General features: G+C 43.6%; 1 protein-coding gene across 1 annotated transcript in view; it reads right to left on the reverse strand.

Moving 5' to 3' along the window:
• The window catches only part of MYO3B (myosin IIIB), a 357,063-nt gene that overhangs the window by 216,109 nt on the left and 121,565 nt on the right, over positions 1–19,389 (reverse strand). The window contains exon 10 of the mRNA XM_023743517.1: positions 4,193–4,348. Within this exon, the coding sequence (XP_023599285.1) occupies positions 4,193–4,348 (156 nt within the window). The remainder of the gene's footprint in view (positions 1–4,192; positions 4,349–19,389) is intronic.

The raw sequence follows: 19,389 nt of genomic DNA on the forward strand, positions 1-19,389 counted from the left end.
ATCATTGTTTCCATCTCTAATGCACCCGCGATGATATTCCTCATAGTGGCCACTTCAAAGACTCATCACTTCCCTGGAGTATAACTCCCAACTAGGAGGCCACCTTATTTAGGTTTTTGGAAAGATACAGGCCATAAACATGAGTTTCCTTAGAGTACTTTCTCTGCCCCCTGCTCCCCACTCCCACCCCTCAAATTTCTGAATATCTTCATATAACTTTTCTCTGTCTTTACCAACCTAGAGGTTCTTTCTAAAGTCAATCTTCCCTTTAGGGCCCTGATTCCCACCCCCAACCTCTCTCTTTCTCTCTCTCTCTCTCCCTCTCTCCCTCTCTCTCCCTCTCTCCCTCTCTCTCTCTCCAATGTCTCCCTCTATATAAGATCCTTTCCTTCACTTGTCCAAGTTTTCCCCTTCCCTATAGTTTCCTCACACTACCAACTTCTCTCTCCCCTGGAGAAAGTGGTGAAGTGAACAGAACATTTCCTATCTTTGCAGGAAAAGTAAAACAGTTTCCCCTGTAACCTGTAGTGTTACAGAAAACCGGAGAAGAACCAAGCAATGCTCAGAGAGATGGAGTTACATTTATTATTATTCGCGGGCCCAGAGAAAAATGTCTCTAGAATTCTGGGTGAAGTCACACAGGAAGTTTCCTGTATTTATACCATTTTACCTTCTTTGTCTCCCAAATATGGGGTTTTCCAGTCCCCTTTGCAAGTTCTTAAAGAGCCCCTATGTGCTGAGGCTTTGAGACCTCAACCAAAGGCTTGGCCTAGTGCCAGCACTGATAACTTCATCTGGGGAAGGTTTAATGGCCTCTCTGAAATGGGAGTAGTCTTATTTTCCTTATTATTTAAGCAAGCATTTACAGAAGCCAAAGTGCAGGGTTAAAATTTCAAACAGCAGTTTTTATATAAGATGGATGCTTCAGTAGGTCTCATTTTTCTGCATTTGCTCTCAAAACTAAACAATTGTCTCCAGCTGGGGGCCCAGGACTGTTCAGACCATTGAAGAACCCTGCTTTGAGCAGAAAGCTGGTAGCTTTGTGCATTATCTGAAAGTACATAGTATTGCATTCGATGGAATATGAAAGGAAGCAAAATTTTTTTTGCTGGTCTCTGTCTCTTTGTGTCTTGCAATTTCTGTTTGATTGCGGTCTGAACCAGAGCAGGGAGGCAGCCCATGTGGGTAGACCCTGTGATACTGCTCTCTTTCCCTAATCCCTCTCATTCAATCCCCCAGGCAGTCCTAGCACTGCCACTATCTCAATATCTTCTGCTTTTGCAATTGCCATGATCTGCTCTCACGCATCTCCCTGGCTCCAGCTCTGCCAGCTCCATTCCCTTCTCCACCCTGCAATCAGAACAACCTTCCTGGAGCACACCCTTGCTTGACACCCTTCAGTGGCTCCCAATTGCCTAAGGAACAAATCCAAGCTCATTAACCCATCATAACCTGGCCCCTTATCTTCCCCTGCCGCACCCCATGCCAAGTTCCAGCAATGCCAACTAATTTTTTACCAAATCCCCTAAACTCTCTCCGGTCTCAGTGCCTTTGCCCTTTGCTCATTCTTTCCCTCTACCTGGAATAACCCCTCCCCCAACTATCTTCAGGACAGTTCAAGGATCCTCTTCCCACCAATTCCAGGGGCTTCCTTTCCCAGGTGCTCTGGGAGGTACCCCAGCCTCCCTCCATCCAGGCACTTTTCATGCTGAGCTGTTCTCATCTGATACTTCTCTGCCTCACACCCTGGGCTATTAGCTCTCTATCGGGAACTGTATCTGACTCGCCTTTGTCGTTCCCCTGCTCAGGAGAGGGCCTGACACATACACACATAAACATCTCACAAATGAATAAGTTAGATGTTTAAATAAGAGATAGAAGTTGATACTTTTAACATTTAGTACCTCAGTACTGTTTATTTTCATGATGTTGTTTGGTAAGCAAACAAAGATGAATTTGCACAGATTAAATCCAAAAGAAACGGAGGCCTTTGAATTAAATAGGCCACGTGCACTACTTCTACTACTACTGTTAACACTGAGTGAGGGCTAACTCTGTCATCAACCCTATACTAATGTATTTTTTTATGGGTTGACTCAACCCTCAAAATAACCCTCATTTTATTGATGAAGAAACTTCAAAACAGAAAAATGTTACTAATTTTTCTGTAAGTGGCTGAGCTGGGATTGAAACCTGGCGGAGCTGTGGTTTTCACCACCACATTGTGCCGCCTGCTGTGACCATTTGTGCAGAAAAATGGTGAGTTGTGTATTTGCCTCACTCATCTAAGCACTCACCTCAATTCTTCTGGTTTTTCCCATCTCAATTTAGAAACTCACAAGTTTAAATATATTGAATTACCAGCATCAGATGACATGTGAGAGTTTCTCTCTGTGGGCTTAACGCATAGGTAGCCAACCCCTTGCCAGTTGCTAAGGGAAGAGCACAGGATGCCCGGCAGGCTGTGTCAGTTACACGCATTGTGTTTCCTTTAGAATTAATTTTCCTTTTAGAATAAAGTCTCCATACCTATGTGTGCGGTTGCATTTTTTTAAAGTGACTTTCAAAGAAACACCAACTCCCGAGTGAAACTGAAGATTACAAAGACCCTGTGAGAAGCCTTTGCCACCATATGAGGCTTTTGACAACATCAAAGGAGTTAACAAAGATAAAGAGAAATGAGAGAAAGTGGGTGAGAGAGCCTGGAGACAGACTGTCTTTGGTAAAAGCAGAAGAGTCTTTAAAGAGAGAACATACATCTGAACAGGCGAAGTCAGGAAAAAGTGAAAGCAGAAGAACTTTGCAAACCAAGTCTCAGAAATTGCTCTGCGGCAAATTTCAGGAGAGAGAGACGAGGAGGAGACAGACACCTGATTCGACTTAGGGCACTTAATAAAGGCTGAGTTTGTTTTGCTTGGTTTATATTTTATTTTGTCTTCATTTTGAGTGGTGGGGTGTGTGTGTGTGTGTGTGTGTGTAGGTGGGTGGTTGAGGGGCTGGCTGGTGCACATGAACAAAAGCAGGGGAGAAAAGGGATTTCAGTTCCCCTGGGCTTAAACACAAATTCTACTGCTTCAAAAAGGCACCAAGTCACAAGAATTTAAGTGTTCTCTACCCCGTAGGCAAGCCACAGAAACAGAACTGGCAGTGGAAAGGGGGAATGAGTAGGGAAAAATGTGTTTTGATTAGCCCAGAGAGAGCCTGGTAGAGGAGGTGGGAGGGTCAGTAAGATATAATCACCTTGAAACTACGCCTCCAGCTCCAAGGGTTCTGACGCTGTTTGATTTGCAAACAACTCTGCAGAATTCGTGAATATTTCCAGAACTTGTGATATTTCATTCCGTTGCCTCCAATCTTTTGAATGTTCTTTTAATAATAATGGATTAGAGCTTATCTGCACCCTGGCCAGTTTTATAAAACCAAATAATTGCTGAGCTGGGGGAGCAGCTTTATTTGCATTTAATTTCTTTTTTAAGAGAAATTCTGCCACCCTCTGGACAGAAACCAAGATCTATTTCTAGAGACCACCACTGAAGACTGCTTTATGCAATTGCCCTTGAAAAATAAACATTTACTTTTTAAATGTTTTAAAAGGGAGGGGGAAGAATCCCAGTTGTTTCAAATAGCATAAACAATACCCAGTGTGTGTGTGGGGGGGGGGGGGGTCATTTTAAAACACTAACTTGCCTCTAAGAAATTTTCAACTAAAGAAAAATGGTCTCTGAGCACATTTGAAAAAAAAAAAAAGGGCTTCAGCATTTAACTTGCACTCTTTCCAAACATCACAAAACAGCTTACATTTCTGCTCTCCAGTCTGCAACAGCCAAGCAAAGGTTCCTCACACAATCTCAGCTGTGACTGCTTTCGCACGGTTACCTTTGTTAGTTTGAAAAAAATTCACATTTGTCTTAAATATAAATATATACGTTGTTGGTTTTTAACTAGAACACAAGGGCACAGTGAGACGTCAGCTACAGTTGAGAGAAATTAGCCATAAGAACACAAAAGAGCAGCTTATTTCTGAAGCGCTAATGCTCTCGTCCATTAGGCATGAAGTACTTAATATCACGCAAATTAGATGCTCAGAAATGAAGGGATATGATAATTACCAGTAATAGTGCTGGGCAAATCAAAATACATGGCATGCTGTTTTTATTAATAACCAGAGAGAGGAAGCAGGAAGACACCATACCTTGTTTTAACAACAGGGTTTAGATGCTTCTGGTCTTGGAGGACCTTGGCCAGCTGCTTTTGCAGAAACAAAACCTTTCCGCGGACTCCTTGAATAAATGGGTGGTCGAGGAGATGTGTGATGGAAGGCCGCTTTTCAAAATCCTTAATAAGACACCTGTTCGCAAAAATCAACAAACAATCCAAAGTATAAGCTTAGACACCTGGCTCCCCTGTGAATATGGGAGAGGGGAGGAGAAAAGGTTCATTTATAAAACCTGATCACTAACCTAACAAAGCTCTTTCTTTATGAATATGTACCGGAACATAGGAAAAAATAAATCTCTATTAGTTGAATTAATGAAAACATCAGAAGTCTATTTTAGTTTGACATATTAAAAACACAATCAATTGATTTGACATACCCAAAACACTGAAAAAAAAGAGATTGGTCAGGATGAATTTTCTGTCTGAATTTTCATTACAGAAAAATGTTTACAATGGAGACAAGTTGACTAGACTACATGTTTTATTTTGGAAGCATATGAAATGACATGCTATCATTTAAGTCAAATCCTAACATAAAGTGTCCACTCTGTGGTGGTGGTGAATATGCATTTAGGAGTTTGTAAGGAAATAGAGAAACCTTCACAGAGAAAGTTCAATATCTTGATTGCTAATGTCTTCTGAAGAAGCAGAAAAACCTCAAAACGGGAGTGACAGCAATATAATTCAGATAAACTGGAATGAAATTATGCAAACAGGGAACAAAAGGTCCATTCGAAATGGTAAAAACTGGGTTGTATTTAAACTCCTCTGCAGTTAATTGGTTAAAACCGTACCCATGTAACCACTTTCTGTTTCAGATTCAATACCCTTTTCAAAGAAAACAATGACTTACTAGTAGTACATTTTGCTGTATGCTCTCATGTTATTAAAGATGATTTTGACACAAGGAAATTTCTACTGAAATTGAATCTGATGAATACCCCTCCAATTACCATCACATTTCTATTCTGAGTAGCTAGCTGCCCTTGACAGGAGAAAGAAATTTCACCAGCTGCCCTTGTAAACTATCAGTCTTGAGCTCACATAGGAGGCTTAGGATAAATACCGGGTGCCATTCTGCCCACTCCATGAAATAAACGGTTCCAGTTTACCCCATAGTGACATGCCGGCAACATCCAAAACACAGCGCATGTTAAATAATGAAATACACTGACAAATGGTAAAAAAGTTCAGCCTCACCTTGAGCATTTTTTCAAAACATTTAAGCAGAGTCCCCAAGACAATCCTCAACTGTTGGATTTACAAAAGGCTTTAACCTTTGTGGTTGACACTTCAAACCGCTTTCACATCCCTCACCTTCTAGTCTTGATAAGATTTTCAGTCAATTTCCCAGCCACTCCATTTTAGAATTGATTCAGGGGTGCTTCTATCTATTGGAGCTGGCGTTTTCAACTAGAAAAGCCAAAATAACCTAGATGATCACCATTCTGTCGCCTGCACGACTTAAATGCCACCGCTGCCTGGCCATGGAAAGAAATCAATCATTTGACTTGAAAAGGTTCAGGGGCCTTTTGTAGTACCTATTATTTTTCCTACCAAAAATAAAAAAAATCAGTGCACATGCTTTAAAAAAATACTATGTTCATGTTTTTTTCTCCAGCAATCTTCCTTGGAGTCCATGTATATTCGTTTGGATATGTATATATGACTATGAAAGGAAAATAATTGCTAATGTTTCCCTCAGCATCTGGAAAAAAGGAACCTCATGGTAGTTATATGGTGACATAATACAGGTGAGTGGCCTCATTCTCCTGGCTTGAAGAAGGGTGTACAGAAATGCCTGAAATAAACAGTCTGTGTCCTCTGAGAGTTCCCACTGTAGATGGACGTGGTGCCTTCGCACACCGCCCAGAGCCTCAGTGGGTGTCAGACAGGAGACGAGGAACCCCTGGGTCTTACAGCTAAGCCTGCCCAGTGCTTTGGGGTGGGTCACATCATATCTGTCTCATCACCAAATAGACATACCTCCTACACCCATGTTTATCTCCAAACACAGGGAGGTTTCTTAATAGGTTTCTTCACCTAATGTTTCCTTCCTTTATTCTTCCACTAGCTATTTCATCTGACTGCCAGTCAGTGCTATTGAAATAGGAAGAAAGAGCAAGAGCACAAAGGCAACCCTCAGCTGCCTGTTGACTAGTGCCAGTACTTCAAATGAGTAAACTCAGGGGGCTGGGACTGAAGGTGGGAGGTGTAACAACGAAGAGACAATTCAGAGTACGTGAATGGGAAAGTGGGCTGCAGCTGCTTCTACCTTCCTTCTCTGGGTAGGTGCCTTGGGACAGTGTTCCAGGTGAGGCCTGAAAACATGGTCCTTTTGGTACTTCAGTAATTACATCTTCTTAGGTAGGGTTGCCAAGAGACCCGGAAAGGCATACCCCAACCTTACGAAAATATGTCTCTACTGGAGTCTAGGGGTGCAATTAAAGGTACTACATCTTGTTTCATATTTTTAGCATCTAGTGGGGGAGCAAGGTTGCCAAAAAGGTTGCAAGATCATTTGGTATTTTAGAGAGGATCTCTCTCAAGAACACAGAGGGAGTGAGAGAAAAGAGGACTAAATAATAAAGTGAGATAATCAGACAAGGAAGAAACTAACAAATGAATCCATTATCTCTTCAAGATTCAAAAAATGAAGGTAGGCATATTACCTGCTGGAAGCAATGATCCAGGGGATTTGTGAGTTCTCTCAGTAGCACGAAGTGGGCAGAACGTCATACCACTGGATCAGCAAAATGAAACTGAGTGTATACGGGAAGAATGCTAAGCAGAGTTGTGACATATCCAACGGCACTGGAGGATTCTTAGGAGAAGGACATGAAGACCTTGAAGGTAGAACCTTATTCTAAAACTCTCTTGCATAGCTCTTTCTCATGGGGAGCAAATAGCCAGATTGAAATGGAACTATGATTTTACTGATAAATAGAGGAAAGTTTCTACTTTAGGAGCAGATATGGCTAAAAATCATGCATTACTAGGGCATTGGAATCATCTCATCTCATTTGTTCAGTAAACATATATTACACAGCCAGCATTATCCAAAATAAATGAATTCATAACAATTATGATTCTTTTCCTCAAGGATCTGCAATCTAATGGAAAGACGGAAGGACAAGAGAAACATAGGAAATAGCAGAAGCCAGTGTTTGCTTATATACAAGGTGGCACAAAAGTAGGTTTACAGTTGTAAGTATTCAAAACACAGAGTTTATTCTTGTATTATTATTTATTAATGACTGTATTACTTTCCATATAAACTGTAAACCTACTTTTGCCCACTAAAAAAAAGAATCACCCCAAAGCACAGGATTTTGGAGCTAGGAGACAGAGATTTTCTATTTTAACCCTCTTTTATGAGGGGAGAAAGTTATGGTCAGGTCCTGATAGTGATGAGGCCATTTCCCTAACTCCCATGGGAGACTCCTTCCCACCCTGCAATGAAAGACCAGATGTTCTGCATCTGTGTCACTGTTTAAAATGTGGGGAGTGGGGGACTTCGGTCAGGGAAGACTTACTGAAGCAGGTGAGAACTGAGCTAGGGTTTGGGAAAGTTTTGGAACTAAATTGAACTCGACTAGTGGAGAAGAGGTAGAGTCATTTCAAGGTTGGCAAACCGGATCAGCAATGCAAGAAGCCTGACTAGGCCAGCTGTCTAGCCAGGAACTCAGGAGGCCACCACAACATTTACCTTCACCTCCTAAGCTGCCTCCTTTAAATGCCTAAGAACTTTAGTTCCTTTACCAACCTTCACTACGGTATGTTCTGTAATGCTTAACTTGGCCATTTGGTGCCCCAAACTCATGCAGTTACATCTGTCAGTTCGTTATTTGTTTTATTCTCCTACCAGGCAGGGATTTAGCGGATTAGGATAGAATCGACTGCTGGGATCTGTAAGAACTTCTGACAGCCTCTGTCCTTTTAAAAAGCATGATAAAATCTTCTAACCTGATCTGGAGAACAAACATGGTACACTAAGGAAGTTATAATATGCTTATTCATTTCGGGATTGCTTATTAAACCAGGAATGACAAATCCCAGATGCAGTATATCCCCCTACCCCCACTTGGGGATTGAAAAGTTTTTCAAGAGAATGTATAAGATGTTGATTTCTGTATGGAAGTGGGGGTCAGTCAGTGTGAGGCGGGTTGGGTGACATACTAGATACATAAGACATTCCATTGAAAAAACGAAACTAGTATACTGGTCCAAAAGGTAGGGGAAACATTGGTGATACTCTAAGCCGGGTAAGTCTGGAGTTGCATACTGCATGTGAGCATGTTAAATGTTCTTAGAAGTACCGGGTAAAGAAAACAGCTGTATTCTGTTTAAGTCCATGTTTCCAAACTTGTTCACCACAGACCCTTTTCTGGTCAGTGGAACCAGGGCCCTGCAAATGATATCTTCAGAAGCTGTGCTGTGAGTAATCAGGTATAGACTTTTGGGGGTACAGAGTCGTCTCTCAGCTGAGGGGAGACACTCAGAGCCCCGAAATATCACCAGCATTTAAGACACCTGTAAGCTGCTGGTTCGGCAGAAAAACAGTGTCTCAAACTGGGGATGTATATCGCCCAAGCTCAGTTCATCCCAGAGCCTTGTGCTCTGGAAAAAAAGGAACTGAACAAGGACTAGATTTAGGGAAGACTACTTTTTCCCAAAATCATCAGTAATACTTTTTTAAAAAATCATTTGTTTTTTAGCCCTAGATGGTGTGACTCAGTTGGTTGAGTGTCGTCTCACGCACTGAGAGGTCACCAGTTCAATTCCTGGTCAGGGCACATGCCCGGGTTGCAGGCTCAGTCCCCAGTAGGGGGCGTGCAGGAGGCAGCCAATGGATGTTTCTCCCTTCCTCTCTCTCCAAAGTCAATAAAAAACATATGTTTAAGAGATGATTTTTAAAAATCTGGATTTAGATGTATTTATCTTAGTACTAAAAGACAAAACAAACATTTTGAACTACCAGGAGCTATAGTGCCTGGATTTACTCTGAATTTCCGTTTGGTTTGAATTTGATCGAAAAGTCCACTAGGATAAAAATGGAGCACATTCTAGCCTTGAAAGAAATTAATCCATTACCTAATTTGAAATTCTAGTACTTTCCATCATGCCTTCTTGACTGAAGATTAATTCTCAGAATTCATTAGTGTCACCACATTAAACGTAGGTTGTTGCAGAGGTCTCAGCCTGGCTCAGCCAGAAACAGGTAAAAAGGAGGGATTTCTCAGCAAGAAGCAAGTCGGGCTTCTGCTCAGGGCTCCGGAGCTGGCGATGCCTGTGCTTTCTGCTCCCAAACAATAGTGCTGTGGAGACACGGCTGCCTTGTGCTGTGGCTGCCATTTCATCGCCAAAACATCAGATGCCTGCGAGGAGGAGCTCTTTATCAAGAGCCTCGATGGCTGTTTACTGGTGAATAAAGCACACTTGATAACAAGCAGTGGGACAGTCAAGAACTAATAATACTGGTGAACTTGTGAGAAAAGCAGGTGGGTGAGCAATCTTATTCCACACACTGGGGCCAAACCACACGAAAACGTGGGCTTCACGTCCCTTTTCGTTTCCTTTTAAGTATTCTGTCTTTTATACTTTGTGTTGTCTTGCGGGTTTGCTACTTAGATTGTTAAGTGTCTCCCCTGGCACAGAATATCCGAACGTTTGTCATCTGAGCAAACATTTCCCGGCCCGTGATGCGCTGCGCGGCTCTGCAGTTCCTATCGTCCTCACACAGGAGTCTGAGTGACAAAGGGACCTGGGCATCAGAACGCCTCGGAGGGGACACTAATTATAGGGTAGGTGTCGGAGCCCAGGGTGCTCTGTCTCGGAAGGAAATTTCCATTCGGAAGACAGGACTCTGACAAACACAGGCATTTCCCCAAGGTGACTAATGCCTCAAAGGCAAGCTGAGAAACTTGATGTCGCATATGTCATTGTAGCAAAACACCACCTCCCCATTTGGTGGAATATTGAACTGCATTCAGTTTTCATTAAGTTTACAAATATTGCACATGGTGGTGTTTTAAAGTCTCACCGGCGAGAACTGAAATTGCGCGCTGACTTCACACATGGGGTGGGGAAGTGGGGTCCGACCCTGAAACAGAAGTGAGAACCAGGAGTCTACAGTTATCGGTTAGTGTTCAACGACAGGGAAAAGCCACCCTGAGAAGGCGGGCAGAGGGCTGTGGAACAGGGAGCTCGGGCTCCGTGTGAGTGGGTAACGGCAGCCGGTTCTGTGTGGCAAAGGTAGGGAGACTGCAGGGCTGCCGACAGCAGGGCAGCTGCCATCTTGCAGGAGACACGGGGCGAACAGAACAAGATGCAGGGTCAGAAAGGTCACACGCCAGCCCCACCTTAGACAAAGCCCTGAAGGCCCAGAGTGAGCTCAAGTGAACCCAGGAAAGAAACGGAAAGGGAAGCGTGTGGCATTTCCTAAAGCCTCAGGAGAACCCACTTTCCTCACCCAGAGAAGCCCCCGAGGAGGTGAAGAAAAGACCAGAGAAAAAGTGTAGGGTGGTTTGAAGCCAAAAGGTAAAATCTCAGCAGAAAGGCCAGAATCTCCCTTCGGAGGTAATGAGCACCACAGCAGCTGGAGAGCCTCCATGCTAACACTGGGCCCAGGACAGGATCCCCCTCCTCCCTCCCCCCCGCCCCAAGCAGAGAGCTGCAGTAGGTAACCTGTGCCACCTCTGACACAAGGGCCTCTCTACCCTATGTCTCTGAGCTCGTGATCAACAGTAAACAATTAGAAAACCCAGACTACTTTCTTGTGTTCTTAGGGAAGGTGCCGTAGTAACAAAAATTTGAGATCCTCAGTACTGCTTGTCTGGGGACAAGCTGGGGGCCATGGCTGGGGGGAGGGGAGGGGCGCTGAGGGAAGAAGAATATGCCATGGACAGTGGGTAGAATCAATCTGGGAGAAGGAAAAAGAAGTAAAACTGCCAAGCAAGGAGGTGAAGTGGGTAAAGGGCCAAGAGGAATCAGGCCAGAGCTAAGGAGGAAGACAAGACAGGGTTCAGGGACCACAACAGCTGTCCGAGGAGAAGCCACGGGAGGGTGTGGTGGTGGAGGTGCAGTTTTATTATTGTTACTGACAAGGCTTTCTTCCGCTAAGCTGTGCTTTCCAAGTGTATGTGGCAGTTGCAAAGACGGGATGAGCATGCACTCCACTGAACATGCCAAAGCCAGGCAAGACCCCGATGGTCGTGTCCTAGGTCTAAGGCAGACTTAAGGACTGGAACTGGTGGCCCCGAGTCACCGCCCTCTCACTCCTCTTTGTTTTCTGTCTCTTCCTTGGTTGGGAAAAGCACTTTGTAATTAAACCAATATTTCTCCACGCAACTCTCGTCCTGTGTTCAGTCAAGGGGCCAGAAAAAAAATGAGCCATTACTTCATCAAACAGCCCCAGCAACTAGTTTATTGGACTGTTAATCTGTGTTCAAATCCCACCCTGAGGTTCAAGAGTTGTGGAAGGCCTGGTCCCTGGGAGATGGGCATCCTGCAATGGCTCCCTCACTCAGGCTGCTGTGCTGCCGGTTCCCATGGATCTGGGCACTGGCTGACGCTGCAGGTACCACTGAGTCCCCTGCAGCAGCCAAAACACTGCCTCTTGGGCCTCTGTGAGGGGCTGAAGTTGGCCATTGGTCAACCCTAGACTCAGCAAAGCAGACACGGGCCTGAGCTTCCTTTAGAGCTCTACTTCAGGTGGAAATTAAGGAAATATTTGTGTGAAGCAGCCCAGGAAGATAAGGAGCAATCAAAAAGGGAACTGATGACTGAAGCCAGGAGGAAATGGTTATGGAAAATGTGGGTAGTCGGGGCCAAATAATCTAGATGTTGGCAAATCCATTGGTTAAAAATATTAATCTTTATGTTCATTATTAATATAATATAGATTCCTATAATACATATAATGTATAATTATAGATTATGTCATATTATATTTAAACTAGAGGCCTGGTGTACAAAAATTTGTGCACTCGGGGGGTCCCTCAGCCCGACCTGTGCCCTCTCGCAGTCTGGGACCCTCGGGGGATGACCACCTGCTGGCTTAGGCCCGCTCCCCGGGGGATTGGGCCTAAGCTGGCAGTCAGACATCCCTCTGACAGCCCGGGAGCCTCGGGGGATGTCCACTTGCCAGTGGGGAACAGGTCTAAGCTGCAGTCGGACATCCTTAGCACTGCTGAGGAGGCGGGAGAGGCTCCCACCACCACCACTGTGCTGGCAGCCGTCAGCCTGGCTTGTGGCTGAGCAGAGCTCCCCCTGTGGGAGCGCACTGACCACCAGGGGGCAGCTCCTGCATTGAGCATCTGCCCCCTGGTGGTCAGTGTGTGTCATAGTGACCAGTCATTCCCAGTCATTCTGCTGTTAGGATCAATTTGCATATTGCCCTTTTATTATATAGGAGTGCCTGGCCAGCCTGGGTGAGGGGCTGATGGCTGTTTGCAGGCTGGCCACAGCCCCTTCAGTGTGGGGGTCCCCACTGGGGTGCCTGGCCAGCCTGGGTGAGGGGCTGAGGGCCGTTTTCAGGCTGGCCACAGCCCCTTCAGGGTGGGGGGTCCTGCTGGGGTGCCTGGCCAGTTTGGGTGAGAGGCTGAGGGCCGTTTGCAGGCTGGCTAAGCCCCCCACCGGTGACCCTCACCCCATGAGGATGTGGCCAGCCTGGGTGAGGGGCTGATGGCTGTTTGCAGGCTGGCCACAACCCGCAGCCACCCAAGCTCCCAGTGGGGGCTGGCTGGAAGCAGGTATCTGGGATTTATTTGTCTTCTATAAACTTTGTTGCCATGAGCGGATGCCACAGCTGGCTCAGGGCAGGAGGGAAGCTTGGCTTCCTCCATCACCGGGGCAACCAAGCCTCCTGCTTGCTCCAGCTCTGTGGCTGCCGGCCGCCATCTTGGTTGGGTTAATTTGCATATAGTCACTCTGATTGGCTGGTGGGCATGGCTTAGGGAGTAGAGAAGGTATGGTCAATTAGCATCTTTGTCTTTTATTAGTGTAGACTAGAGGCCCAGTGCACGGATTGATGCACATTGAAAGGAAATTAATTAGAAGAAATATTTTAGAGGCCGGGGAGGGACTGAGGAAGATTGGCCGGTGGGGAGGGACTATGGGAGGGCTCCAGGGTGTGTCTGCCCTGTCTTGCCCAGTCCTGATCAGCCAGACCCCAGCAGCAAGCTAAAATACCAGTCGGAGTGTCTTCCCTGGTGGTCAGTGTGTGTCATAGCGACTGGTCAAATGGTCAAAGGAACGGTGGGATACTTAGCATATTAGGCTTTTATTATATAGGATAGGATTGTTATTCATCTTAAATATTTCAAATAGTCTGTTGATTTATTTAAATAACAATATACTTAATTGCCAAATCTAACTCTACCTCTTATAGATTTGTGATATACAAGTGAATTCAATTCTCTGGGCCTCAGTTTCCTCACTTGTAAAATAATATCATTGTGGGGAGCAAATGCAATAATCCATTTATACAGTGCCTGATACACAGTGAGCACCTAATAAATGCCACCCATAGGGCCAGCCACTGTGCCGAGTTGGGGATACAGTCAGCCCATTGGAGAAAAACAGCTGTGTCTTCCAAGCAGGATGAGTGCTGTCAAAAGAACTGTGCGATGGCTCCTTGAGTTAGACTTGAAAGTACGGTGCCCACTAGTGAGCTCCTTTTCCTACCACTGAGGACAAAATTGCTCTTTGATAGATGACCTGATGAGAACTTTCATAGTTCTGGGTGAAGCAGGACTTTTGGAGTCTGACAATTCAGCAAAAGCATTTTTTAGTTCAAGCCTTTGGGCGCTCCTGTTTTTGAATATCTAGCTAATTTCTTTGATTCTAAAATCAATTTCCATTTTGACAAACAGTTATGGTCTGCTTCTTAGTCTGGGTGTCGCGCTCGAGGATATATGAATTCTAATCCTTCCCTTGATCCTACTTGCCATGCTGCCCAGAATCAAATCCATAATTCTCATTTGTATGCATTTTTTCCATATAAGGATAAGCAATGGACAGTACCAGCCATCCTCTGTGAGAAATGAACCAATCCATGCCCAGGACTACCCCAAAACAAACAAAAGATATTATATGCGTCCATAAGAAACTTCCATTCCTACTGTACTCTCTCTACTTGGAATGCTCTTTCCCTACACTCTGGCAATATCCCTTTCTTCCTTTAAGACCCTAGTGTCATCTCCTAACTAGAATTGTGTACTTCATCTGTAAGCTATTCTAAGGCTTACACTTTTCAACCTAGTAAGTGTTTGAATGAATCAATAAATTCAATCCCACCTAGTTCTCTAAATATTTCATATGTGTAAGTGTGGTATTATTCCCCAACTCACCACACACACACGTACAAACACACAATCAGTGCTGATCCATGTCCTGTGTGTGGTAATAGTCACTTTTAGATATAGATATAGATAGATATAGATATAGATATAGATATAGATATAGATATAGATATAGATATAGATGATATAGATATATGTTAAATTTTTTTATTGATTTCAGAGAGGAAGGAAGAGGGAGAGAGAGAAGAAACATCAATGATGAGAGAGAATCATTGATCGGCCGCCTCCTGCATGCACCCTACTGCGGATAGAGCCAGCAACCCAGGCATCTGCCCTGAATGGGAGTTAAACGGGTGACCTCTTGGTACATGGGCTGACACTCAACCAACTGAGCAACACTGGCCAGGGTGGGTTGTTTCCACTTTTAAGCTATTATGAATAATGCTATGAACATTTGTGCACAAGTTTTTATGTGGACATATGTTTTCATTAACCCTCAGTACATACAACTAAGAGTAGAATGCTGGGTCATATGGTAACTTTATATTTAATCTTTTGAGGAACTATAAGACTGTTTTTCAAAGTAGCTGCATCATTTTATATTCCTACCACCAGTGTATGCAATTGATTTTTAATGCTTCATCTTGTTTGAGAAAGATACCTTGCAATATGTTTTTATGTAAAAACAATACGGCAAGATAAAAAATAATTAAAAGTAGAAGAGAAAAGTGAAAGATAGGAAATTAGGAAACAAAAATAGCAATTAAAATACAAAATAAATTACTTTGTTACAGGTGGCTACAAATTGGGCTCTGGGCTCTCCAGCAGCCAATGTGAATGGGAAAAGGTAGTCTCTTTTATAGTATTTCTTAAAATTCATTATATAGAAACAGACCAGCTGCTTAGAGAACTATAATGATGATGATGATGATGATGTTACTGACTGGTAAGGAGACTAGAGATATATAGTTTTCCTGAGTTTTCATAGAAATAACGCCATGTAATGTGATGAATACTATTTCGCTGCAGTAAACATGGCCATGAATTTCAGAGGGCTGTTTTTTATAACACTCTTCAAGGCCAACTGATACCTTCTATCAAAGTACCATTGAGTAAAAAACAAAATTCTCCCTGGGTGGTCAATGCAAGAAGGCACAGAACTCTGATCTTTTTTAAAAATTATAAATTACCCAATAACACATCATTGCATAAGAGCTATTTTGTAAAAAAAAAAAAATTGATTTGAGAAAGAGAACGGGGAAGAGAGAAAGAGAGAAACTTTGATGTGTTGTCTCATGTATTTATGCATTCATCGGTTGATTCTTATATGTGCCCTGACTGGGGATTGAACCCCCAACCTTGGCATATTGGGACAAAGAGCTCTCTGATATTAATCCATACCTAAATTTATCAGCGACTTGGTAAATTTTTATAGTCAGGTCCCTTAATTCCTGACATGGTGAATGTAGTGCCCAAATGCTGGCACCCATCAAGATAAAAAAGGTGAGTGCCAAGCTACCAGGTGCTGTTCATTGTAAAGAATGAAAAGATTGCTGAAAAAGTTAGTCCATGAATCAAAAGCAACTCAAAGGAGGGAGCAATTTAATCCCACAGGCAGGGGCTGGAAGAGGACTGAAGCATCACACAAGTGGCATGGAAACAAGAGGGCAAATTTGCCTCTTAGTGATGACAATAACGGCTCCAACTAAAATTTCAGGCTGTAGTACGTGGTAGAGGTGGGAGGAGGATTACATTAAGAGGAAAGATAATGACCTAGAGCTTCAATCATCTTACTAGTATGGTGTCTGCCCTTTCCCTTACTGTGTGTTCCATTGGTAAAGACTGAAATTGACTAAATACTTCTCTGACTTATTGCTAGTTATATGAATATTATTGATGGCATGAAACCAAATTGAGGAAAATAAACTAAGCTAGTTTCTTATTAACAACCTAACTACTACTCAAAAGCCTGGAGAATATATGGTCAGATAATAAGTAGTTGTAAATGTCTTATGCAAATCAGGATTTTTACAGTTATTGGCTGCCTTGGTTCATGTTCCTGAGGACACAAACCACCACCATACCTCTTACCTGCCATCCCTCTGCCCAACTTCTGAGCAAAACAACAACAACAATAGACGTCCAAGGGCATTGAACCACAGGTCTGTGATTGCTTCTGTTGCTCTTTGGAGCGATGGTTCTTCCTGAGGAAGTGGCCACCCAAGGAAGCCTGCACCTCTGTGATTTTAGACAAAGAAATGAATCCTTCATCCCCCAGGGACATCAATCAGTGCCTTTTTCAAGTACTAAATTTTCTTAAGATAAAATATTTTTCTTTTTTAAGCAAGGGAATGGGTGAAGGCACCAACTACCAAAGAGAGCCCAAGGAGTCCCTACTGCTCCTCCATTAACATGAAGTAAGGAAACGCTCCATCTATTACATCAGAGCATCAGCAGAGACCCTAATCCTTGCTGAATAATAGGTCCTCTGATTAACCCTTGCAAAGCAAAGCACAGACACTTCCGGCAACAAATGTTCCCAGGGGCTTGAGGAAAAAGCGGGTGGGGTTGGAAAGCTCATACTCCCACGGTGAGTAAACTAACTCTATGTTTTGAAATGGTTAGCTTTCTGTTTTCATTTTCCCTGTTCTCTCTCTCCAGGGAACATAGCACTTCCCTGCTCTGGTACTGTGATGTGCCCTGAGCTTTAAGCCACTGTAACTCAGTGACACATGCATAGATAGGTGAGGTGAAATGTCTGTCACCAAATATACTCATGGCAGCAAATCAGTGACATGAAAGGCTCTTTGGGGACCATTTGCCCACCCACCACATTCTAGGATAAGCCGCTTTAGCTCTGAAGAGGAAGGAAGGAAGGAAGGAAGGAAGGAAGGAAGGAAGGAAGGAAGGAAGGAAGGAAGGAAGGAAGGAAGGAAGGAAGGAAAGAGTAGGAATCCATGTCTGGGAGGAAGGGAGAAGTGAAAGGAAGAGAGGGAGCAATGCTAGCTCAGATTTCTCTGGAGGGAGCAATGCTAGCTCAGATTTCTCTGGTCTGCTCTAATTCAACAGAAGATGTCTAGCATTTAAAAGGGAGTTTGATCCTCTCTGTGAGATCCTATTACTGGAGGTAGACGACTGTATACTATGTTGCCAAGGACAGGTAATGGGTTAGATGGGTCTAGTGCACATTAATAAATCACGTACATATTAGACTTCCCGCTCGTTATATCAGATAATGAGATGAATGATTGAATGTATGACACAGTGGTCAGTTATCATGTGGATGATATAAATTCTATTGTGCTGAGGACATTTATCTCTGTATTGATCTGGCTTTGCTAGCAAGGATCATAAATTACCAATCTTCCATCACCATATGATAAATACTGTAATAACAGAATGCCACCAACTCCCATTTCCCCAATAAATTTCCATATGTTCTCAGTTAGACAAATAAAATGCAGAGAATCTTTTTTAAGATTTTTATTTAAAATGTTGCTAAAAATTGTGTGTAGTATAAAGACCATGGAGAAAAGCCTGTCTATCCTAAACAAAAGTGATGTGCTAGAGGCAGCATGCACAAGCTCCCTGGGTATTATTGTTATATTTACAGTAATTTTGTGAATTGATTGATGTTACATAGGTAGCTTGAAATTGGCCAAGGTGGGATTATTTGCACCATGGAAATTAGTGAACAATACAAATCAGCCTCCCCATCTCTACCCAGCCAGCTGTTAAACATCACGGCTTGGGGACTAGAAATCTTGGGGAAAACTGACTGCTTGATAATTCAAAAGCACAGATGGGTAGAAATCTCTTTTTTACCACCTTTCCCTCTAATTCTGTATGTCTTATTTCCTGCCTTCTGTTGAATTGATAAAGTTTTCTACAAACCCTTTTTTCCTTCTCTTGGTTTAGAAACTAGACATGGTTTTTCTATCATTTTAGTAATTACCCTACATGTTTAACATGTTTGCTTAACTCTAAGTTTTCCAGTAGTCCTATCCTATTTTTGAGCACATTAACCTATATATGCCTTAACCACACATTGAACACTGCCCCTCCCCAAATTTTATGATTGCTTTGAGTTAGTTTTTACATATTTTATCCCAAGTCATTTTCCTTCTTATAGTCAGTTCTTTTACCACTTCAGACTGTTTCATGCAATTAATTTTATTTCTAATGAATTTATGCTTCATTTGTTGTTTCAGTGGGTTGTCTTTCTTTGCCATAAATTCCTTTATGTGTTTTGAGATGTAGTTGGCAGACTCACTGAGGAAGAGGATGATTTTGTTTTCCCTCTCCCTCTTACTTCCTTTGTGCCCACCCTCCTAGTCTAATAATTTCAGAGTAGTGCCTTCTTGACTTTCTGGGTCTTTAGCCCAGAGCCAGGTTTTAGAATGGTATTTTGTGCTCCTGTCCCAGGTTTTTATTAAGTATACTAGAGGCCCGGTGCACAAAAATTTGTGCACTTGGGGGAAGGGGGTGTTCCTCAGCCTGGCCTATGCCCTCTTGCAGTCTGGGACCCCTCGGAGGATGTCCACCTGCTGGCTTAGGCCCGCTCCCTGGGGGATCGGGCCCAAGCTGCCAGTCAGACATCCCTCTGGCAGCCCGGCAGCCTCGGGGGATGTCCACTTGCCAGCAGGGAGCAGGTCTAAGCTGCAGTCGGATATCCTTAGCGCTGCTGAGGAGGTGGGAGAGGCTCCCACCACCACCGCTGTAATGGCAGCTGGCAGCCTGGCTTATGGCTGAGCAGACTCCCCCTGTGTAGCCGCACTGACCACCAGGGGGCAGCTCCTGCATTGAGCGTCTGCCCCCTGTGTCAGTGTGTGACATAGTGGCCAGTCATTCCCAGTCGTCTGCTGTA

The sequence above is a fragment of the Myotis lucifugus genome, unplaced genomic scaffold, assembly GCF_000147115.1.
Source record: "Myotis lucifugus unplaced genomic scaffold, Myoluc2.0 scaffold_5, whole genome shotgun sequence".
NCBI classification, from domain to species: Eukaryota; Metazoa; Chordata; class Mammalia; order Chiroptera; family Vespertilionidae; genus Myotis; species Myotis lucifugus.